The sequence below is a fragment of the Haliaeetus leucocephalus genome, unplaced genomic scaffold (assembly GCF_000737465.1).
Source record: "Haliaeetus leucocephalus isolate CR32 unplaced genomic scaffold, Haliaeetus_leucocephalus-4.0 Scaffold295, whole genome shotgun sequence".
NCBI lineage: Eukaryota > Metazoa > Chordata > Aves > Accipitriformes > Accipitridae > Haliaeetus > Haliaeetus leucocephalus.
Window position 1 is genome coordinate 9453414 of NW_010972731.1, and position 24436 is coordinate 9477849.

General features: G+C 53.7%; 1 protein-coding gene across 1 annotated transcript in view; it reads left to right on the plus strand.

Moving 5' to 3' along the window:
• Nucleotides 1-217: 217 nt before the first annotated feature.
• Nucleotides 218-24436, plus strand: part of PRKCB (protein kinase C, beta) — a 77082-nt gene continuing 52863 nt past the window's right edge. Inside the window, exons 1-4 of the mRNA XM_010570624.1 lie at nt 218-323; nt 2309-2391; nt 16836-16947; nt 18088-18216. Coding sequence (XP_010568926.1) covers nt 218-323; nt 2309-2391; nt 16836-16947; nt 18088-18216 — 430 coding nt within the window. The remainder of the gene's footprint in view (nt 324-2308; nt 2392-16835; nt 16948-18087; nt 18217-24436) is intronic.

Here is a 24436-nt window from a genome sequence, read left to right on the forward strand (position 1 = left end):
TGGGAAGAGCGGGGCAAGGAAATCTGTTGTAACGCCAGGCAGGTTGCGGTGGTGGAAGAGGAAGGCGGTCAGCTCTTGCGTGGCCGTCGCGCCTTTTGGGAGAGGTTGGAGGCGGCTTGGCTCGCCGAAGCCCTGCGGAGCGGAGCCTGGCCCGCGTGCGGTGGCATCCCTGGATGCACCCAGCCGGAGGAATGGTCCGGCACAGCAGACCCGCGGGATGCTCGGCACCGGGCAAGGGGTGGGAGGGCAGCTGCTGCCAGCATCTGGTCTGCGCCATGCAAAGCAGAACCAGGTGGTCTCCTGCGACCTGGAGCCACTTGTGGGTGAGCCATCCCTGGTGGGAAGACCAGCACGGACAACTCCTGTTTTTTATCCTTTTCCGGCTTTTGTCACCCCAAAGGCGAGAAGGTTTTTCCCCAAGCAGGAACAAATATCACTGTCCCCAAAGTGCAAAAGCTTCTTCGGAGCTGGGGAAGCACAACAAGACCTGCTTTTCTTTATGTACTCTTCAGAGTCAGGTTTGCCTCCAGCAGCCCTTTTATATATATGGCATGGAGGAGTGGCATTAGGAAGTTCAGCCTAGTAGCAATCTTGTTTCTTTTGTCGAACCAAAATCATTCCAGCTCCGCTGGGAACCTCTCACCGCAGCCTGAATGCTGGCATCAGCAGGCAACCTCCCGGCAGCGCCTGCGCTCCAGCGTGTCGCGGAGCCTTATTGAGTTTATACGCACACTTCAGGACAAATCTTTGCTAATAGAGTTCTAATTTCTTCCTTCCTGCTTCCCAGATGCTTCTGTTTCTGTATGCAAATGACAGAAATGGTGAACAGTGTTTTCAAGAAAATGTTTATTTGTTAGACTCAGAAAAGTAAGTGAGAGGTCCTATAAGGAGAGAGCTCTTGGCAGCTGTTGTGCCTCTAAAACCTTCTGGGTTTGTTTCTTTCACAATGAAAAATGTGAAAAGGAAAATTAATTTAAAACTGGATGTAGCAGGGCACAATAAGGGGATTGTGAGTTTAACGGCAAACGTCACTTGCCTTTTCCTTGTTCCTTAGGGAAAGTCCAATAGCGATGCCATTGAAACCTGCTTCATTTTTGCACTGCTCGAATTTGTTTTATGTGCTCGGTTTCTCTGAACCCCGGTAGAATGTGCATCTCATCTTCCACTTGCTCTTTCGTTTAGTGTTACTATGGCTCTTGGGAAAAGGATGTGGCAAATAAGAGGCCCCTGAGGCAGAGCTGAGTTTGGTACCTGGATTTCCCCCAGACAAGAGCAGCCTTTGCACAGCTTTGCTTTGTTCCCAAAAATAAGCAGTTGTCGGGTTCGCTCTGCTCCTGCGCGGGCTCCCTTCATGCGCGGCGTTGCCTCGGAGCTGAGGTCCCATCCCGCGGGATGCGGCGCGGGTGCGGTGATGGGGCACGGTGCAGAGCGCGGTTGGACCTGGGGGCGTGCTGGCACCCAGAAAGAGGTGACGTCGGGGTGAGGGAGGCTGAGACCCTCTGAGAAGGAGCTAGGCTGTCAGTTGAAATTATCTGCAGTGCCGAGTGGCCTTTTTAAGGTCTGTCGCTGAAAGTAAGGTGCTTATTTGGCATTTAGGGGAAAAATTAGCCTTTAAGTACAGCGCTTTCACTGCACAGACTGCAAAAATACTGCTGGCAGCTTCAGATTAGCATGTGCTGTACGGGTTTGGTGGTTTAAGGGATGTGGATTTAGCTCTGGATACTTATGCTTGAAAGTCTGGGTAGTGGCACGTTGGGATTAATTTTCCTGCGCTGTTCCCAGAAGGGTGACTTTGTCATCGACATGCGTGCGTGAGGAGAGGAAGATGTACGTGTCTTCTGGTCTGGCAAATGGAGGCTGTGGAGTTGGTGAAGAAAAGCAGAGCTGTGGGAGGAAAACTGCCCACCTGTTCCCATCGGTACAATCTTCCATTTTTGGACACATGCACTTTTCAGCTCAGATACCCGTGAATGCCAGATTCTCCCTCTTTTTATACACGACGGTGACCTCAGAGCGTGTGCCGTGAGTGACAATGAGCTCAAAGCGAACATAAGGGTTCTCAGCCCTCCTTTGACGTTTGCTGAACATTTTGCTTCTGCTTAGCTTTACTGAAATGCCTGGTCCAGTTGATGATATTCAGTAAGGTTTAAAAATCTACCACAGGTTTACTTAAAGAAACCTGCTTAGAGTCCTGGATGTCTCTTCTCATAAATCAGATGCAATAGTTTTTTATCTTTTTAAGTGCTGGGTTCACATGATGCCAACCCCTTAACATACCCCTGACGCTGTCACTGTCTTCTCTTTGCAGTTTGCTGCTTCGTCGTGCACAAGCGGTGCCATGAGTTCGTTACCTTCTCCTGCCCTGGTGCTGATAAAGGCCCTGCCTCGGATGTAAGTACCTGGTCCAACGCCCCGAGTGAAGGCACCTGGGGTTTGGTGGATGACTGTGTCTCACAGCAATTTGGAGAAGATATTCCTCCAGCTTTCTTGGCTAATGACACTTCTGTGCCGTTACTTCATGGGCATCTCTAATGCCTTGTTACTTGTAGTTGCGTGGGCTCTCATATATTTTTTGAGACACTTAAAACACTTTCAAATCATCCAATAACTTGCTCTCAGCAGAGCAGGGAGAGCTTATGGGAATGCAGAGATATTTCTATTTGGGGCTGAGTCTGCAGCCTTGCCCTGTCTCCCTTTTGTCCCTTGAGTCGCAGCCTCAGTTTCCCCATCGGTAAAATGATGTTTCCAGGTTCTGTCACCTGAACTGAGGTTTTAGTTTTGGGGTTAATTAACATGCATGAAGCACTAAAAGCTAAAAAGCTGCTTTAAAACTTTGGCCAACGTGCCCTGACCTGAAGAAGACTTTTTCTTCTGGCAGGGTTTGGTTCAAGGTCTCAATCAGTTCCTTTTGTCACAAGTGAAATACCTGAAAGAATTAGCTGTTGTTTAACAGATGCCTACTGCATTGCTGGACTAGAGTCAGCCTTGGGGAATGTGCCTATCCTTGTTCCTCCTCAGCTCATCATTTTTTCCAAAGGCATCACTGCCCCGCGTTGTTATTTCCATGTCAGTCCTGCATTGCCCTGCGGTTGTTCGGCCCTACCTGGTGTCGGGGCTCTCGGCCGCTCGCCTGCATCATCCCTGCTCCTCGCCGCGGGGGCCTTTTTGCTAAAAACAGGCACATTTTTTTCAAGTCGGTTTTGTATCATCTTGCAGGTTTAATTTAACAAATACATATGTTTGGTCTTCTCAAGCAAAAAAAAACCCGCAGGCACATTTGATGCTTGCTTGTGATTTGCATGGTCAGTGTTGCTGTGTTTGCTCCGGCTCTCTCAGAAAACACAGAACTGACTGGGCAGCATCATCAAGGACAACAAAATTACTGGGAAATACTAGTCTAAGTATGACTTTTGGAAAACAATATTGCCGTTCTTTGAAAACCAGAAAACCACCCAAATGCCCGCTAACTAAGTCCCCATCCTTATTTTCACAAGGACTTAATTTCCTGGTGAATCCCCAGGCTTTCGGGGGCGAGTGGGAGAGCTGGAGCAGTGGAGCAGAGCTGGCTTAGGCTCCTCTGTGCGGTTCTGCCAGCGCCTTTCAGGTCTGTCTGGCAGTTTTTGTGTTTTACCGTGGAAACTGGCTAATTTGGGGAACTGCTAGGAAAAAAAGAGATCAAATTGGGGAAACGACAGTGCACCACAACTCTCACCCATAAAAATAGAACTGGTGGGAGCAGGCAGTGTAACAGGCAGCTGAAGGTGGAGGCTAAACACACGTTGTCAGTCGCCCTGCCCGAAACGGGGCTGCGTGCCGTGATTCTGATAAATGGGAGCTTTTGGGGAGGGGGTGAGGCTCGAAGGGAAGGGGCAGAGCTGGGGGGTCGGCCCCTTTTGGGTACAGCACTGGGCAGGGAGTCGTGAGCGGGGGCTGCCTGTGCCCCTTGGGCAGATGCTGCGGGGAGAGGCTGGGGGGGATGTGGAGGAGAAGGGCTGAGCGCGGGTCCTGGGGGTCTGGGATCCTTGGCCAGAACTGCATTTCTGTTCCAGCCAAAGCAGAGGGCAGCCTTGCTGGCTTCCCCTTTTGTCTGGTTTCTCCTCCTGTATGAGCATGCTGGTTTTGGAGCATTTCTGGTTTGGATCTGAGAAATCTGGCTGGGCTTCGGTCCCAAAGAATGGCTGGGCAGCTGCACCGCAGAGCTGCCGGAGACCCCGGGCAGGGGGACGGGGTGGGATGGTACCTGACAGCCCCCACGTTCCCAGAGCTACCCTTGAAGCTGGTCGCCACGCTGGCTCTAGCAAAGCGGTGACTTTATCCCAGTGCCCAGCTTGTGGCTGATCGAGGGACCTGCCTGTGCAAAACCCCGTTTCGACGCTGACCCCCTGATGCTGGATGTCTTGGGGTATCTGTGCTTGCAGCCGCCCAGCCCTGACTCCACAGCGCGGTGCCTCCAGCATGCTGACGCCTACCTGACAGCGCTCCTCCACCTCCGGAGAGGATGCCTGGCAGAGCGTTAGTTTTAACGAGCTGATGATGAAGCTTTTGGCTGTTTCCCACAGGCTGAGCTGCCCTTCTAGGTGTCTTCCAGCTTGCCCAGGTCAGTGCCGCAGCAGCCCGGGTCCTGCTCCCGTGTGCTGCCAATGTGGCTGCCGGGGGTGCTGCAGGAGCAGCCCCCAAAATGGACGCTTTCAGACTTGGGCTTGTGCACAGTTTGATAAGCCTAGTTTTGTTTCCACTTCCCACCAGACAATTAGTCAAGATATTACATGGTTTTTTGAATCCCCCTCCCTGGGCACTTTGCATGTGACTATCGCTTTCCTTGCCGAAGGCTTTCTTCTCCATAGGGGCTACTGCTAATTGTGGTGTATTGGTGGCTATTGAACCTTAAAAATTAGTTAGTGGAGGGGAAGAGGAGATGCCGTAGAGATGCCAACCCAAGAGAGACTAATGCATCCACAAGTACTCTGGTCCTGCAGACTCTTCGTCCGTAACACTGAAGGTCAGGAGAGGCTTCTGGGGTCCTGTTTGAACACGCTGACCCCAAAGCAGTTGGTGGGGTTTGTTCCTGGGCTCGGGTGACAGCCGTACCCTCCGCCTGAACCGTGGCAGCCGGGTGTTTGCAGCTCCGTCCTGCACAGCCTCCGTGCCCTTTCTCCATGTGGTAGAGAACCCGGAGAGGAGGGTGGCAGGGTGGCACTGGTGTCAGGCTGCAGGACACCAGCCCCTGGGGTCTTTGGTGTCCGTGGAGCAAGCACGGTCTTCCAGCGGAGGCGTGGGCAGGAGCTGCCCGCTCAGTGTGTTGCTGGCAGGGAGCGAGGCACAGGTGGTCAAGGACAGGGCTCCATCGCTGTGCTCGTGGGATGAGGCTTGACAGGGATAAAAGCATCCCTCTGTCTCCATCTCTGGATGCTTTGAGCCTGTGCCAAAGGGGCACGCTCAGGGTCTGTGCAGGGTAAGGTCTGCATGTGAGCACACATGCTATGCCCATGCAGCATTTGTCCCATCGCGTTTGTCCAGAGAGTGTCACTCAAGGGGATGGAGTTGCATGAGAGGGAAGCGATGGCTTTGCACCGCTTGCCTTCATGCCGCTGCTTTTTCTGGGCAGTTTCGCTCACTGCCTCTGCTGCTGCTCCTTTGCAGTGGGTGCCTGCTGAAACAGGGTGAGAACTGGAGAAGGCATGGAGAAATGAGGTAAGGTTGGTAGAAGGCGATCCCTTCCCCGAGAGTTGAGTTCGGCCATCCAGGCAAGCTAGCAAGCTCGCACGCACGTGTCCGGGTCGCTCTGCACAGAGCTAATGCTCAGGCTGCGGGTAACGTGGCAGAGCCCCTGCCACCCGCGCTGCCTGCCCTGTGCCCGCCAGGCAGCAAGGCGTGCGTCGGGCTCCCTCCATCGTGCAGTCATTTTGCAATGACCTTTGCCGCTAAGTAATGTCACGCAGTGAGATTCCTTCTGGCCATGTGGATTTAGCTCTGACACTCGTGCCTTCTCTCCTCTATTCTCTGTCATCTAAAACGTGGAAAGAAACTGGCAGCAAGATCCACTTGTGGGTCTAGCACCCTGCAGACCTAATCCAGGCTACAAGAGGTGTATGTCATGTATCCAAAATATATATACGTTTAGGTACGCATTTAGATATTTGTGCATGCAGAGATGAAATCTTACTTACAAGGCTGCTTTAGGTGCAACGTAACTGGAGGAGCTGCTGTCTGGCCAGAGCTCCCAGGCTCCCAGCCCCTGGCTGGGCTGGTGGGCGCGCTGGGTGGGTGCAGGCACCCGGGGGGGATGACGGTAGCGGGCGAGTGCCCCCCCAGCCCCACAGCTGCGAGTGGCCCCTCGCTGCTGCAGCAGCCCCGGGAGCGGCTGGGTGGGTGCTCTGGGCGCTGCGGGTGCCTCTCGGGTGGCAGAGCTGGGAACCCTCCCCGGTGCGGTGCAGAAGTAGCAGAAAAGTGCCAGTGAAGGCGACCGCGGCAGAGGGAGATGGAAACGCTGAAACCGCTTAACCTTGCTCAAGGAAAATGAGGTTTGGCAGTGGGAAAGCAGGGGATGGCTGTGATCCAGATGCCACCTCCGGAGCTTTGCTCGGGCGTTGGGCAGCCTGCCCGCCCGGGCGCTGCTTTCTCATCCTTGCTCGTCATCTGGATAGCAGCTCGCAGCCGGCAGGAAAGGCAGCAGGTACCAGGGAGATGCTTCCTCTCTTTCTGCACGGGGTTTTGGCCAAAGGTGGATGCAGTGCTTTTCTTTTTCTCCCCACCAGCCCTGTCCAAGCTGGGGTGAGCAAGGAGCAGTGAGGACCCTCGGACAGCCTGGTCCCGCTCCCCGGGCACGGTCCCTTGGTCCCCGACCCGCAGGTCTCTCCCATGCGTGTCTCTTCCCACCCTGCGGCCAGCTGTAGGTTACTGTGGGCAGCCTCTGCCTGAGAAGGGAAAGGTCTAAATTAAATCTAAGTTTTCACATTTTAAGAGACGCCACTCGGTACCAGGGCATGTGTAAAGGCCCTTGCTCAAATTCTCTATTGCTTGCGGTTACTGCTGGGTGAGTTGCCACTGTGGCTCATGGAGCAGACGGGTAAAAGCTGCCCAGTTGGCATTAATTAATTTTTTAATACGTTATTTCTGAAAATGAAGAGAGGAATGCAGATGCTTGGGACTTAAAGCAGGGAGCAAAAATGGCCCTTTTGTAGCTGGATTTTTTTGCCATTTAGCAGAGCCCTCTGGGAGACCCTCTGGTTTGTAGCCCTGTGCGACTGTCAGCTGGGGTGTGATTGGGGGGTGCATGCAGGGCAAACTTTGTTCCTTCTGCATTGGCAATCAAGCTTCTTATAGTAATATAATCCTTAAGGAGCTTTGAATCAGGAGATGGAAAGCTACTTCAGCAGACAGCAATGTCCTGTCTACTTCGGGAATGAGCCGAGGACAGGGGCTTCATTTTGAACTGATGGCAAAGCTCGAGTTTTCCTCTGCTCTGTTGTTGCTAATAAGCACGGCATGAATCCAGAGCGACCTATAATTATGTCAAAAGCTGGTAGCATCTAGGTTGTAACGATTATAGCTATGCATTTTTTCAGCCGGTGCAGCAATCTGGTAACTGTCTTTCCTTTCACAAATATTAATATGCAGTGAAATCTTGCAGAAAGAATGAGTTTAATTTATTGCATTTGTTTAAACCTTGCAGCGTGTTCGTCATTACAGTGGGCCACGTGACGTTGCTGGGCTGGAGAGGGAAGAGATTTGTTCAGTGAGATGGCATCCCCGTGCTCGGCATCTGCAGGGGCAGCGCAGAACGGCGGCTGGAAGAGGCTGCTCTGGCTGGGGCTGCAAAGGAGGGATGCTGCAGCGCCAGCCAGATCCCAGCCTGGGCTGGAGATTTTAATGCCAGCTGGCTGCTGCTTTTCATCCCCAGAGCTGCTCTATTCTAGTATGCTAGTCATGGAGCCCAGGGAAAAAAAAAAACATCATAAAAGAAAAAAAAATTCTAAGTTTGCTCCTTGATCTCTGTATTTTGTAGTACTTCATAGTTACTGAGAATCAAGGAGGAAAGCATTTTGCATCCTGTAAAGTGCTTATGGTATATATGGATGCTTAATTTTAAACACCTGAATAACACTAATTACTTAAATAAAACTCTTCTGTTTGAAGTTAAGTATGTGCTTAAGTGCGTTATGGGATAGTTGCTTGTACATGTATCAAGCAGATAACCCTGGGGGGAGGCTGACATTTTACACTTTTTGGAGCATAACAAAATAACTGGAGAGCAGTGAAATGTCAAAGTCTCTTTCTGTTACCATTGACTAGTCCTACTTTGGAGCAGTTTTCTGTTTGATCTGGTTGTGTTTGAACCTCCTTGAGGAGAGAGACTGTGTGTGTTTAACCTTGCAAAGCCTACCAAATAGGAGTCTTCCATCTAGGAGAGGAGGACTAATTATACAGCAATGATAGGGCCTCTAAGTAAAAAAAAAAAAAAAAAAAAAATTAATTGCTTCTTGCAATAGAGAATGAAGCTGTGGCTATAAATGCTGATACTGAAGACACCAGGGCTGCTTTCATGCTAGATTGCTCTTAAGTCATGGCAGGATTTTTTTTTTTTTTTTTTGATGGCTGAAGATGTGATACCGGGTCTGTGTTTTGGGCAGCGGCACTGCTGAGGACAATCTGTCTGTTACACGCTACTGGCTAGCTGAGGGCAATGGCGTTTTTACCATTTACTTCTCTAACTTGGTCTGAATGTGCGCTGCACTGAGGTTTGAAGTGCTGGTGCTGAGGGCTGCACGCTCTGCCTGCACCGCACCGCTGGGCTGGGCTCCCATGGCTGCGTGGGCTTGCGATCCTCCAAAAGGTCTGAGCTTCATCACAGCTTTCCCATTAATGTGCTGTCAGGTTGTGGTCTCTCCCCAGCATCCCTGAAGTGAAAACTGGTGAGCTGCTCTGGAGAGGATGGTCAGCCCAAACCCACCAATTCCAGTGTTAAACTCTGCTGGTTTTCATTACAAGCTCTGACGCTCCTGTGCTCTCCTGTTTGCAGGAGGCAGAGCTGGCATGACCATTCAAGCTGAAGTTTTCTGAAATATGGCAAAGTCTTCAGGAGCTGAAGTCAGGCATGTGTAATGTAATCCAGTTGGCAAACCTAATTATAGTCAGAGCTATTAGTAGAATGCATGATTATTTAAATTGTAGACAAAATAATCATTAAAATGACCTTCTTTGCATTATCCTGTTAAAGGTCATCTAATCAGGATGCATTAATAAATATCAGAGTTCCTCTAGGAAGGTAACAGGCCCACGTAGCTTCATTTCAATTTTGCGTTTAATTTTTCCACCATTCGCAGCATTAGGAGAGGATTTCTGTAATGCTATCACCACGGCGCCTTTGGTCTTTCCACGCTCTGTTTCCTGGAGGCAGAATCATTTCGTCTTTGTCTTGGGCTCCTCCTTTTTCAAAAAGCTCCAGAGTTGTGTGTTTGTACTGAAGAAAGTATTGCTGCCACTCTCTCTTAGAATGAGAGGGATGCTTCATGGAGTGGGGGTCATACAGGTGTTAGAGTCAGAAGCTGTCTCCGCAGCATCAGTACGTGGTCGTTATCCCTTCATGCAGAGCATCACCAGATCCCAAGCCGACACTTGTAGCAGGGTGCAAAGAGGGTTGCTCCTCTTTCCCAAGTTTGATTTCTTCTCTAGAGCATTTGGTCAGACGTGGGCTGGCAACAATTAGTAATGAGATGTCAGCAGCAGAACAAATGAAGATGCCATTTGTACTACCTGAAAATTGGCAGCTCCTTCAAGTTTCTCCTTTCTGGGATTATCTCCAGTGGGAAGGGACGCCTGCTGCTGCGTAGTCCCTTGGCACAGGATAGCATCATGGGGTTATCACCAGGCTCTGCCTGTCGAGGGTGGAGGTGGGTTGAGCAGCCGCCTTCCCTTCCTCCAGATGTGTCCGTCGAGCCAGGACCTTCCCGAAGACACCAAGCACCCTCTTGCCCAGGTCCTGCCTTAGAGAGCAGGACCCCGACCCTTCCTCGCATCTCACGTACCTCCGGGATGCCCCCGGTTTGGTGCATGAGCAGATCTTCACAGCCTTGCTGCTACTTGCTGCTTTCTTTTGTCTTGCTAATTAACTTCTCCAGCTCTCGTGGTGTGCCATCTGCCCCTTGCGCGAGGGCACATGCTTGCTGCTCCTGCCGTCGCTGCCAGCGCAGGCAGCCGGTGACAGTTCCCGTGGGATGAAGATGTATCTGCCTTGCTCCCTCCCAGCACCTTCTGGTGTTTCCCTGGCTCCGCCGGAGCCCAGCTCTTTCTCCTGCCAGCCTGCACGTGTCTTCAGCCCTGTAATTGAAAAGCTCTTCTCTCGTTTTCTCGAAGGGGTGCGTGTCTTGTTACGCCTGTTGAGATTGCAGGCTCTCTGGTAAAGGAGGGGATGGGAGAGAGCGGTTGGGTCCGTGCCCTGCCCGTGGCTCTGGAGAGCCGGTGGCTGGGTCTGAGCTGGGTTTGTGCAGAGCGTAACTATCGGGAGGGCAGTGAGGTGGGTGGTGCAGGCTGTGCCCACCTGGGTGGCACCAGTGGGGGGGTCTAGCAACGAAGCATCCTGCAGGCGGGAGGTGTTTCAGGGGGTCTCTGTGCTCTTCCGGGCAACCTGGAGGCTGCCGAGTTGCAGGGAAAGCGCTGTGGGAGCCCTGCTCTCACGGAGAGCTTACACTGTAATAAAATGACTCTCAAGGCACATGAAAGATAACAAACATTTCTAAATGATGTTGAGATGCTAATGCTGCTCAGGGAAAAAAGCTGAGTTTGGCTTCTTTTTGCTGCTCGGTAAGAGAGTGTATTTTATTCGGTGTTGGCAGCAGCAAGAGAAGAACAACTGTCATCCATATCCCTCTGCAGTTGTCTGACTAGCAGATGAGATCTTTTGTCAATAAAAATGTATTAACTTGCTGGAAGCTGTCAAGGAAAGCTGTCAAGGGCAGGTTTTATCTGCGGCCGCGTGTTTGACATGGAAGCAGCCCAAGCCGTGATGCTCGTGCCCGCAGACACGTTAGCTGCTGGTGTGTTGCTGGCCATGCTGGGGGACCGCTTGCCCTTCCACAGGCTGGGTCCGGGCGGAGGAGCTGCCTGCATCCCGCTGCCTGCACTGCCGTGCCGTCAGGCCCTGTGCTGTGCAAGGTTTTCTGTGGCTGTAATACTGTAAATGATAGAAAAGCAGTTTTGGTATCACTTACTGGCATGGCAGTGTCGAGCATCTTCAAAACGTGGCATGCCAAAGCAGGCTTCCATGGAGTTACGATATCGATAGAGAAGATAGCCCAAACCTTTGCTGTCTTGCCTTGAACAGGACCTGTGTTTCCCTCTTGTGTGTAACCTTCTTTCAGTGGAGTCCCTATGGTTTGTCATGGCTCTTTTCATTGAAACAAAGACCCGTCACTCTTGTTCAGTTGGTCCTTAACTTCCTTGCTTGGTTTTTGCTGGGACTTGGAGCTATTTCTCACCAAAGGCGTTTTTCCAGCCCTCTGCAAGCAGGTGGGGAGATGCAGGAGGTGCATCCCCAGGGCAGCAGCTCCCGGCTGCAGGTCCCGAACAGGACAGGGCAGGTGAGTGCTGCTGAAAGCCTGTCCTCGCCGAAAGCATGGGGTCCCTGTCTCTGGTGGTCACCGATGCCTTCAGTTCATCTTCCTCCACCACCTCCTGGCTTCAGTAAGAAGAACTTGCTCAAGAAGAGGATGCCGCCCAGAGCTGTCTTGTTCACGTGCCCGACCCAGCCTCTTACATCCCTGGAAAGAACGACAGGCTTTTCTCTCCGCTGTCACCTTTAGAGTTGCTGTCAGGCCACTTCTGTGTCTGCTGTGAGCTGTTCCCTGCATACCGGGGGGGATTTTCCCCAGGGGAAATGTGGGAACAAAAATGTGGGAACAAAGTGTGAGGTTTTTGGTTTTATGTCCACTGCCTGGGTTTCATTAGGTGCAGACAGTAAGCTGTTGCTGTGTTGTATTTGCTCTGCTATTATACTGCTTAAATTACTATGAAATTCACTTTAAAACAGTCTCTTCATGTGAACTGTGTTAATTCTTCAGAAAAGATAATTTAAAGCTTTCTCTGCAATGAGGTGGGGAAAGCCGGGGCGCGTAATCTTGGAGCAAACCTCTGTGGCTGTTCCGTGGAGTCCAGTGAATGTGGTTAGTACAAAGGATTAAAATAGCATCAGCCATGGGTGTAGGTCTGGGCTGCCAGCTTCCCCGGGGAGAGCGGGGCGGCCGGACTCTGCTGAAGGACAAGCGGTGCAGTGCGCCGGGAGAGGGACGGGAGCTGGGGCCTGGCGGGTTTTATTTGCGCAAGGAAACAGAAGAAACTTCAGTGCCTTGCGTATATGACTTATTTTAGAGATGAGCCCAAGTCAGCTGGACATGTTTTAAAGATGTTTTCTGGCTCAGACTGCTGGGCCAGAGGAAGGGTCTGGTCCTCCCTCTGCCTCCCACCTCCTCCCTGCCCCAGGGAGAGGCGATGCCTGCACTCACTCCGTCTGAGCTGGGTAAAGCTGAATTTAGCGCAGAAGTAAATAAAAGCCCGGGCGGTATCCAGCACAGCGTTTGCAATTCTGGGTACGACAGAGGGCTGCTGCCCTTGCCAGGACACGGACTTTGCATGAGAAATAGCTGAAGCAAAACGCCCTGGCTTGCCCGTCAGCGTTGCCAGTGCTGCCCTGCTGCTCCCCTCGCCCCGCTCTGCTCTCGCCCCTTGGCTTGCTGCTCCTGACCAGCCTCTGCCCAGCGCCGTCCCGACAGACGGCCGCAAAAGAGCAAACGGGTTCCCGGCTGCCATGAGCGGCGCATAAATTGTCAATCTGATCAATGCCACCAGCTGCCTGCCTGCACGTAATTGGTAAGCAGTGGCTCCTGCATCACCATCTCCATCAGGGTTCAGCGGGAAAGCATACATTACGTCGATGCGGTCGTTCAGCGAGCTCGGTGGTGGGTATGACCCTGAAGAAAGGCACAGGTGATTGCTGAGCCTGAATACGGGTCCAGCTGGGCTGCGCTCAGAGTGCCTTGAAGGCCGTGAGCTGATTACTCACAAATCAAATTTCTTGTGTTCCCAGGAGAGCGCGGGCTGCTGTCGGCCCTGACCCGCAGAGCCGCAGGCTGCGCACAGCCCCCGGTGCCCGCGGTGGGACCGCCGGGGCCAGGGCGGTTCTGGGGGATGCCAGGGGCTGCAAGGTTCGCTGCGCAAGTCAGGGATGCAGTAAGTCAGGGCTGCGCTATTGCCCTGGCTCGTTTCAGACCAGAAGCCTGCTGTCAAGTGGAGAAGCAGAAGCCAGCTGCCGCTGATGGGTCGGTGCTTGCAGGATACCGGGTCAAAGTCAAGAGCGGCTCCTCTCCTCCCCGGCTCACGCTTTGACTCCCTCATTTGGGCTCACATCCTCAGGACACGCACATATCCCTCTGCTCGGAGGGTGACAGATCTGTGGCAGCGCTGATGAGAGAAGTGAGAGCCTCTCAGTGCAGTAAAACAGTCCTAATGGCATTTCTCAGTTCTGCTCCAAAGAAAGCTTTTTCTGCCCTGTTCTTCAGGGACGGCTCTGCGCTGGTAGGATGGAGGAGGGGTGCCTTTTCTTTTCTTGGCGAACTTCTTTTTAACCATTCTTGTTTTAAGCCTCTCGGCATCTGCATACGCAGTGATCTCGTCATCCCTGTCTCTGTGGTACAAAAATAGTCTCTTTGTGAAACAACTTCAGCTTTGTTCGAAAATGATATCCAGAATTTCCAGTTTCTGGTACTTTCTAAAGCACCGGTCAAGGTGAAACGATCCCCCCCACGCCCCGGCAGCCAGAGAAGCGGCTCTGCCTCCCCACGCCTGGCTGCTCCCATCACCCTCGCACCCTTTGGCCTCTGGGTGTTGGGTCTCTCCAAAACAGCCCCTTGCTGGGGTGGGAGCAGAAGGTGAAGCCTGAGATGCCCCCGCAAGGGATCGAGCCCCCTCCGAGCGGAGGGTGCCGGCTCGTGGGGCTGGGATGCTGAGGGAGCGGTTTGGAAAGCTGCAGCCGTCCCTGTGCCAGCACACTCGTGCTGCCGCAGCGCTGCTCGGTGCACGCTTTGCTGTTCTAGCTCTGGCTTTTTTAACTCTCGGTTCCAGTGGGAATTCAACATCCTTTGTGTGAAGTGGAAATTGTCTCATTTTGCATTAAGCTTGTATTTTTTTATGAATGACTAAAGCTTTCATTTGCCTGAACGGGAATATCTGTTTCTAGAAGGGAACACAGAAACTGGAGCACTCGGGGGCGATTCCTCCCCGTGTCACACGCTGGGGTTTGACTGACACGTGGCTTCTGCTAGAGCTGCCCCTGTGCCCCCCCGCCCTCGTCCCGGTGCTGACGGAGGGTCGGCGGTGGTGGGCCGATGCCCGAGCATCCCCGGGTTGCCCACCTCTGCAGCGCAGTGCGGCGGGAGGGGTGGGTGCTGTGCCCGGGGGGGGGCTCTGCGGGATGACGCGTGGTTGTGTCTGACTGGCCGGCCAGAGACCTCCTTTCTCCTGGGACGGCGGCAAAAGAAAGTTTTACGTTTTCTTGGGTACCTCATCTCCAGGGAGGCAGCCCGAGCTGTTCCTGTGTGCGTACTGGTGGGCTCGTGGGCGCTGATGCTGTGCCCGCAGGCATTCGGCTGCCGGGGAGGGGGGGGGGCCAGTTCACGCCGATTAAAGAGCTCTGTGTTGTACAGGCAGAGCTGCTCACGGAGACGGTCCTGAGCTGCTGTACAGAGTTCAGGTTATAAAATCAAGCAGGGTAACTTTTTAAGGGCTTACAGTGCGTCCACTGGAAGGATCTGACGAATGCTGTAAGCCTCTGTAAAAGGTGCGGGGGTTTTTCGTGGTGTCTGTTCACGCTTTGGGCAGCGGTGCTGGGTATTGCCCTGCCTGCGGTGCCACGCTTGCCATCAGGAGCCCGGCCCAAGCCCCAGCTGCCTGCCCGAAGCTTTCACGGGGGGAAATTCCACACCCCCCCACCTCCTCTTCTAGCCTAAAATCTGGGTTTAAGTTTTCTGTGCTCTCTTGTATATCTGGGGGATGCAAAAGGCTTTCAAATGTACAGTGTCACTTAAAAAGCTGTCTTTTTGGTAGCTGGGGGTGTCCAGGAGACAGGGTAATCGTGAGCCCTCGTCCTCTCAGCCTTCCTGCGACACAGCTGACACACGAGCTACCAGAGGCCTGTTGCACTCTGTATCTAGAAGTGGTTTGCTTAGGGTTAAATGTGAGTTATTTCAGTTTCAAGTACAGTACATTTGCTGAAGCACGTACCTAATCCCTTGCATTTAACAGATGGAATTAAATGAAGCTCCGTAAGTTGTCCACCTTTCTGGTATCACTGAAGTTATCTGGGATGCTGTGAAGTAATAATGCATAATATTAGTGGTGAATGCAACCGAAAACTTCAGTGCAATAGTGGTAGGAAAATTAATTTCAGGGAAGGTAATGTATTGGCAGCTATGTTATAGCTTGGTTCTGACTCCACTCTATTTATTTACTCAGCTTACAGTGCCCTGAAAAGGTGTCTTTCCTAATGCCCAGGCACCTTTCCAGGCCATTAAAAAGCCAGTCAGCTCAAATGACCAAGCCAGGAGCTATGCCTCATCCCTAACCCTTAAACAATTAACCTGAGATGAAATTAACCCAGCTGCTACTTGCCAGAGTCTTCTCCCTTGCCTGTGTGCGTGCTGCTACCGAGCGTGCTGAGCGCCCAGGCAGGCAGCCCCAGCACCCTCCTCTGCAAAGCCGGGATGCTCTGGGCAATTCTTGCAGGAACAGCACTGACCGCCCCAGCATCGGCCTTGGCTCTGCCCCGGCGTGCCCGTGGCCCCGGCGGTGCCGTCCCTGCCCCTGCACTGCGGTTTCTCCAGCTCCCGGGGCAGGGCACTGAGTAGCCGGCTGCTGCTGGGACTCTGCGTTTGCTGCCCCAGCTTCTCCAGTAACCACAGCGCTTCAGCCCGTGCTGTCTGTGCTGCTTTGGGGCCGGCAGGAGATGTTCTGTTGTCTCGTCTCCTGCGTAACTTTGTGTTGTCTTAAAGTTGCTTTGCATTCAGCTGAATAACCGAGGTTTGATAGGGCTTCCAGAATTGTCTTGCATGGAAGATACCAAGAAATACCAGATCCTTGGTCTGCCTCAGTCATTTGTTCCAGTGGTTGATGCTGTCTCCCTGTTGAGAAGTTGTTTCTCATTTGAATTTGTTTGGCTTTAACTTCTGTAGACCCTTGTTAGAGTCCAGGAGCCCTGTTTGCAAGGTGCCTGTTTGCAAGACTGCAGCCAGTGTCTGGGATAAACCGGGCTTTCCTGGTTTTGTGTACTCTGCTGTTGCAGAAAAGTCTGCCATTGGTTTTAAGAAAGCTCAAAATATTAAATTATACCCTCAGCAGCTTGATTCCCTAGGAGCATGCCAGGGAGGGGTTGGTACCAGAGCCCAAAGACGTTTACTGGGTAGTCTTAATATAGATGGAAATCATGGGTGGTTTTTTCTGCTTTACCCCCCTGGGTTGACGTGGAAGTTGAGTAGTGTCCAGCCCTTATGTTGCTTCTTATGTACCAATTTCACCTGGTGTTTTCTATGCTAAGACCAAGTTATTTAAAAAACAATAAATCCCCAGACAAGCCAATGCATTGCTTTTTCATTGTTATGGCAACACATATAAAGAGTAATAAAGCTGGATCTTGGCGACTGTTGGAAAAGGTCCACATCAGTCGGTGGCAGTTGACTGAAGTCCATTAACAGCACCTCTGAAGCCAGCTGGCATGTGAAATGTGGAGAGCGGTGGTGCCTTGCCAATATTTGATGCAAGTTTATAATCTTTATCTTTTATTTTCCTCCTAGGATCCCCGGAGCAAACACAAATTTAAAATCCACACGTACTCCAGCCCCACCTTCTGTGACCACTGCGGGTCGTTGCTGTACGGGCTTATTCACCAGGGGATGAAATGTGACAGTAAGTGACGTAACCGGTGGCTGCGGTCGCAGCGTCGGGGGGCTCTGGCACCCGGTGGGGGGGTCTGCCTCCTCGAGGTCCCGGGCAGGGGCTCCCAGCCCATGCCGAGACCCTGTCTCCTCTGCCACCGGTGCGGAGCACGCCGCTGGCGCCCGGGGGGCCGGACACGAGTGGGCACCTTCTCACCTCTCGTGGGGACCCCCTGTGGGTCCTACAGGCAGAGGGGAGGGAAAGGCATCCGGCGGCAGGGGGGATTCTGCCTGCATCCCCCCTGCAGCATCATCTCCAGCTCTCGGTTCTCTGCAGCGCCGGCTCCGACTGACACCCTGTGGCCGTGGCGGTGCCAGCCGCGGTGCCAGCCAGAGCGCTCGGGTCTGCACAGGCCGGACCCTGGCACGGGGAATTATTGGGCAGAGAGGAGAAAATGGGGGATGGAAGAAGAGAGGGGGGGATGGAGAGGGAGATCAGTTACTTTCCAAGTTAATCTTGTACGTTCCTATTTAAAAGGACTGCGAATACACAGCGTCGGCTTGCGTGCTTAGGCTGTCTGCGGGGAACAGCATACTCTGCTGCTCACCATGTGCTGGCTTTCTCATAAATATAGAAGCTTGCTGACTGTTGTGAGAACAGTGTATTCATTATCACTTTCAAAATGTTACCAAGTGGAAATGAATTTCTTTACAATATATATTTTTATATATGTATTTACATTTTTTTATATATAAATTTTTGTACATGTATATATGTATACACATATGCAGGTAATTTTTAATGCCCCTTATCACCTCCTGGTGAATCCAGCTGAACGCCCAGCATTGCCCCATGGGTGTGATGGAACAGAAGTTTGATAAATCAGCAAAACTCAAGTAATTAGAGTAAGGGCTAAAAGCCCTGTAATCACTGTAGGCAGGACCCAGAACTGCTGGTGGTGGCGGGTCCCTGTGTCCGGACACGGCTCTGCCAGAGTCTCTGGCTGTGTTTGAAGGTCTGTTTGCTGCATGTTCATCCCAGAATCCCTCACAAACATCCCCATTTAAAAGGAGGACAAGTTCTCCCCCCCCATCCCCTCTGAACACCCCGAGAGCTTTGGCAGAAGTGACAGGAGTGCCGAGTGTCCCTTTCTTTCTCTCCGCCCCGCAGCCTGTATGATGAACGTGCACAAGCGCTGCGTGATGAACGTCCCCAGTCTGTGCGGGACAGACCACACCGAGCGTCGGGGACGGATATACATCAGGGCTGACATCGAGAAGGATGTGCTCACCGTCGTAGGTAGGTGTGCGACCCAGGTACAAACCCCACGTCGGGGGTCGCCCGGTTGCCCCTCACTGCTGCCGTGTGCCGTGCCAACAGCCGTGCTGGCTGCGGTGGGTGCCCAGCAGGTGCCTGGCAAGGCAGGACAAGGCTTTGAGCCTTCCCCGGGCATGCTCCTGCCCTCTGGCAAGCACTGGCTGGGGCTCCAGGGGCTATCTGTACTAAATAGCTTTTTCAGTTACAGACTTTTCAAACTGCTTTTTGAATCATGTAAACTTGAGCATCTGCAGCATCCTGGAGAGGGTGGCAGAAAGTTCCTCTGTTTAGCTATGCAGTATGAACAAGTATGTTGTTTGTATTGTGCTGTCCGTGTGATGAACATCCATTTCTTGCTGTTCTTTCCATGTCCTTAATGGTACCTGGGTCTGTACAGGTCTTGGTGGGAATCTCGGACGCTCCTTTTACCTGACTAGAGCTCTGCAGCCTTCTTCCACCAATTTTGGAGACTCCACGGCCTCCCTCTCTAACCGCATGTGCTGCCTTCCCACCTGGTGCTCGGAGGCTGCTGGGGCAGGCTGTCCCTGCGGTGTGGTTGTACCCTGGGGGGCACAGAGGGACATCAGCCGCTCCGCACTGCCGTGGTGAAGATAACTGTCGTTCTTCACATTTCCTTGCTGTTTCCCAGCTCTGACGGAGAGCTGGAGCACGGCGTAGCGCTTGCGGGGCAGGCTGCTGCAGCTCTCCGCAGGGTACCCTGAGCAGGGCTGGCATGGATCGGGGGGGCTGGCGTGGATCGGAGGGGCTGGCCTGGCTCCCACCACCCTGGCGATGGGTGGTGGGCAGGAGCCGTCCCGCATGGGTGCATCCCCAGGGGAGGCACAGAGTGGTGATGCCATCTCGTGGTGTCCGCTGCTGGGAATGTGCGGGGTGGTGGGATACAGGGCTGGAGGAGGCTGCAGGCAGCCAGACAGCGCCAGGCTCGGCAGCGGCTCCTGCCCTGAGTGTCCCAGGGACCCGATGGCCACCCACGGGGAAACCTCTTGTCCCCCATCCTGGTCTCCCCTGTCCTGGAACTCCTCCATTCTCGGCTTGTGGCAGGAAACAGGATTATCCTGTTTCTAAAGGCTTTTGCCACCCGGGTTTTGAGTTCCCAGAAGATAATTGCTTCCCCCGTGACCTGTAAGCATCTCATGAAACATAAGCTGTATTCTTGTAAAGCCTCTTGTCCCCTGCACGGAGAGATCGGACTAAAGATGTGAGACTCTCTGTTGGGTGCCGGTGACCGGCATCTTGCGGTGCGGGTGCAGGTGCCGGCAGCGGGTGGGAGGCAGGGAGAGCTCTCTGCGGGCAAGACAGGCAGCTCGGGGAAGAGCTGGGGTTTGTCTCACAAAGGCTGAGCCCGGCGCTGCTCTGGGGAAGGAGGTTTCTGCCCACGCTGGGTAACCAGGCAGCTCCGGGCGGTTACGGTCTCTGCAGGGGACTGCCGAGCTGTTCACCGTTATTCACAGGATGAGTTAAGACCGCGGGGTGTAAAATGCCGCCTACCTGCCCACGCTGCAAAGGTCAGCCGCCCCTCTGAGTGGTCCCCGGCGGGTACCAGGCTGATGACACCGATAACAAGGACCGGATCCTTCTCGGTTGTCCCACCAGCTTTGGCTGGCTCCTCTTGGAGAAGTCTGGTTTCCAGCATCCTGCAGGGCGGCTGGGCTGGCAGCGGGAGGTGCCGTGACATCCACAGGGTTTGCTTCAGTGGGATGGGGTCAGCTCTGAGGCATCCGTCACCGCTCTCACGGGGGCTTTATCCCCCAGGGAGAGTGTGAGGCTGTGGGGCTGTCGAGGTCTTGCTGCTCTGGGATGACTCCTTCTTGCCTGGGAGGACAGGCTGGGCAGAGCGCATCCGAACAGACGTGTGTGATCCTGGCGGGGGGCTCCAGCCCTCCCAAACCAGCCCTGCCTGCCCCTTCTCTACTTCAGCAAGGGGTGACCCGAGCCAGTCCCCCCAGAGTGATGGGAGACCAAGGGGAGCGTTGGGCTGTGATGGGGCTTCGTGGAGGTGCCCGAGGGTGGGCAGGCGGTGGCACGAGTGACCCCCCAGCCTCACATAAGGAACTGCTCTGGTGGGATCCAGGAGTGTGGAGAAGAGCCAGGGTCCTTTTTGGCCTAGAGAGCAGTCAGAAATGTTTTCAAAAGAAATAGCAAGCTACTGAAAGTATCAATGAAAAATTGAAAAATGTTGTGGGGGTTTTTTTAATTTATTTTTTGTTTTATTTGTCCTTAAAGGAGAGCTTCAATGAACCACACAGAGCTTTCTTTCATAGAAGTCCTGCTTCCCGGGCACCTTCCTTCCAGGGGATGAGGCGGCGCTGGTACCCAGCCTCCCATCAGAGGCCAGGCGGAGGCCGATGGGGCGCAGAGCTCTCCCTCCCGCTGGCACCAAGGGCTCCCTGGCACCGGAGCCACGTTCCCATAGCTCCGAAGGCAGGGGAGAAACTCCCCCGGCCCCTTTCTGTGCAGCTGGATTTTCTTTTCTTCAGCTGGGTTTGAAAGACTGTTTTATTTCTGGCCCTTTATGGAGGTGTTGGTGAAAACATGTCATCTGTTGGCTTTTCCAGAAAGGCAGGGAAACGTACTGTGCTCTCCAGCTCTGCCGCATAGCTAATGAAGGAGTGGGAGCGCTTTGAGAGAGGAGAGACTGTGCGCTGGCTGCCGAGGTGGGGAGCCCTGCCTTCCCTCCTGCTCCTCTGGGCAGGTCAGACGCTCAGGATTTTCACTCCAGAACTTGGAGGGAAGGTGGAAAGGTCCGCTTGGTCCCAAGGCAAACGTGGGCACCCAGCCCTGGGGAGCCGTGTGCCAGGCAGATGGCAGGCTGGGCGCTGCGGTTTGTGCCGCCGTGGCTGGCTTTGGCCCCTCTCCGGTGGGTCAGCGGAGATTTCCATTCCCCCAGCGGCTGTTTGCTTCAAAAAGGCGAAGCCCTCAAATAATGGCTGGGTTTGTATTGCCAGGTTTTTGGCAGTGAGAGGCCAGATGCTGAAAAATTAGCCCTCGAGTTCTGGCCAGGGCTTGTTGGAAGGGTGGCACAAGGCACGGCGGAGGGGTGGTCTGGGTTTGAGCGGTTCGGGGGGGGGTCCAGCTGGGCTGGAAGAGCCATGGTGTGGCTGGTAGCTGCACCTGGAGGCAGGTACTCTGCAGACGTGGCCACAGCCAGGACGTTGGGCTGCCCAGAGGGGTCTGTGCCACTGATGGCATGTGCCAAAAAAGCCACCGTTGTCTCCTCCTGCAGGACCTGTCTCGGCCACCCCAGGGGGGCACGGTTGGAGAGTGGCTCCCGTGGGGACACAGCCCGGCACGGGGAGACAGCAGGCTGAGCTAGCAGGCAGGCTTCTGCTGGAACAGATTTCTGGTGGAAAATGCCCTTTACAGGTTTTCTGCAGAAACTTCAGTTTGGGGTGGGCAGGGGGTGGATTTCTGTCAAGAACGGGAGCAACAGCGTGGTGATGGGTGGGTGGGTGGGTGGTGGAGCACCCCGAGCCTGGCAGGGGTGGGGAGATAGTGCTGGCTGGGGGGGGTGAGCCTGCTGCTGGGGTGCTCAGGCTGGGGGGTTTGGGGGTTGCAGGTGGAAGCCTGGCTGCTCGCCCATCCGCCTGCCCTTCCAGAGGGTACCGCGGGGCTGGAAGCTGTTGGGATGGAGAAGACCTGTGGCAAGTAATTGTCGAAGCACAAATGAGCAGCGAAACTAGTGGGAATGGGGGAAGAGGTTTCTACAAAGCAAGGAGATCAGGTCTGAGCAGTGAGATAAGAAACCAACTTAAAGATGGACCTTGTCCAGCTTGTGGATGGGGTTTCATGGCCTGGGGGCCGGCTGCACTAAGGGACGGATGACCCGCTGTTCCCGCCACCCCTGCGGTCAATCCCAAGTATTTGTCAGCATTTTCCAACATAGCACACACTCTCCCTGTGCCAGGTCTGTCTCCGTCTCGGCACGGAGCAGGCAGAGGCTCAGCTCCGGGCACCCATACAGCCAGGCGCAGGCAGCATTGCCCATCGCAGCAGGCAGAGTTGGGTCGCACCAGACAGTGGGATTTCAGTGCTGGGATCCCTGCTTTTCCTAAGTACGCTTCTCTGCTGGTTTAAGCAGGCAGTGCAGGGTGCTGTAGCAGGCTGGAGCTGTTGGGGGGGTGGAGGGCAGGGGTCTGTTTTTGAGGGGCTTTCTGTGGTGCCCAGGCACCTTTGGTCCCAGCTGCACTCAGGTTCTGGTGTTGGGGTAAGATCTTCTCTCTGTCGTCCCAAGTGTGGAGACCCTTGCCCAGAAATTTAGTAAGCTTCCCCGTGGCAAAAAGCATCACAACCGTAGTGTTAAGGGTGAAAGGTCTCTACGTGCTTGGCTGTTGCAGCGAGCAGGCAGCGCTTGTCTGGGCAGGGACAAGTGCCTGCAGGTGGCAGCACAGGCATGGCCAAGGGAGGATGGATCGGTGCTTTGCTTTTTTTATCGACTTAAATTTGACAGGAATTTGCCATATGCTTTTCGGCAGGGTGTTTTTCTTTTCTCTCTCTTTCTATGATTTTTTAATTTTTTTTTTTTCCTTTGTAAGGCTAACCTTTTCCTCCCAATGGGAAACACAGCTTTTTGGTTAAACAGTGTGGTGTTTGACTTAGAATGACTTGTTTGGTTACATAGTGACCTGACAAATTGCATCTGTGTGCATCCCCCTTTTTGAAGGTGACTGTGACTTGCCCCAGCAGTGTTTCTCCCCCTCACGCTCCGTTATCCTGACAGCAGCAGGTAGGAGACGCTGCTGCTTCCAGTGCAGTGAACGCTCACCATCTTCAGCTCACAAAATGAAGGTCAATAAAGAAGGAGATGTGTTTAAACACAAGAAACTCGCACTGCCGCGAGGTGCGGTTTTGACCCCAAACCGTACGGTGGCGTAGGGAGGGAGCGGGTGTTTTGCAGGGACAGAGCAGTCCCAGGGTCGGCCGTAGGCTGTGCTTTCCTTCAGCAAGGGCTGTGCTCGCGCTTTGCTTTTTTACAGCACTTGGCACAGCGCGGGCCTGCCTACAGCACGGTCTGCCAGATACTACTGGCAGACACTAACATGAGAAAGATCCAAATTTCAGTGTTTTTAACCTATTCTTAGTTCTGAAGAACCAGAATGAACCTCAGAGCTGGAGGGTAGGAGACTGGTGAGAGCATCTGTATCGGTTCCTGGGGGTCAGTGAGGCTTCGGGCAGTGGCCCCTGCAGAGGCAGGGGATTGAAATTCAGTAGCCAAAGCCCCAGATTTCTCAAAATCTACAAAATGTGCACAGGACAGCCGGGGCTGGCTCTCAGTGAGGTTGACTTCCATCAGCTGGGTGTGATTTAATAAGCCAGCAGCATTGTCCCTGGCCGATGCCCGCTCGGAGGGCAGCAGGCATCAGCTCCAGTGTACCCCTGTGAGACCCAGCACGGCCGCCCGATTGCCAACTGGGCCTGGGGGGACAGACCGGGGGTGACTGGGGCTGGGGTCTGGTGCAGCCGCAGCTTTGCAGGTCTGCAGGGCTGTGCCCAGAGCAGCAGCAGTGATGGGAACCTGCAGAGCTGCCCCTCCTAATTAGCTTCCCAGCTCTTGGGTCTGTGGTGTTAATCACTCCTTTATGTTCAGGGATTGCTCTGTTACAGCTCCTTTCACGCTATACGTTGAATGTAATTGTATAATGGGTGCACCCGGGAGTGCAGCCTTGCACGCTGCAATCAGAGCCCTGCATTGCCATTGTCTGCTGCTGCTCGGAGGTTGCTGAAGCACCAGGATTTATTGGTGTTCCCAGTGATTAAAAATGCATGGCTTTGTCTAATATTAGGGCACCTGGACAAATAAATGGCACTTTCCTAATGCCTGTGGCTCTGCGCCCTTGGCTCGGTGAGGTGCGGCCGTGGAGCAAGTCCCCCAGCTCTGTGCTGGGGACAGGGCTCGCTGTTCCACCAGCCAAAGGCAGTTTCCAAAATACAGGAGGTTTCTGAGGGCCTTGTTAATTAGGGCACAAAACAACCTGCATCTCATCCAGCAAAGCACTTAGATACATGCTCTTGGCAGGCGCTTCTCTTTTGAAGCATCAAGGCGAGCTGTGTGGGCATGGGTGATCAGCAGCCCTGGGCTCGGACCGAAAGTCCGGAGCGTGAGCGAGACCCCCGAGATGGAGCCGGCTGGGACGGCCCCGACCCCCTCGCTGCCTCCCCTCTGGGACACTCGGGGTTTGCTTTG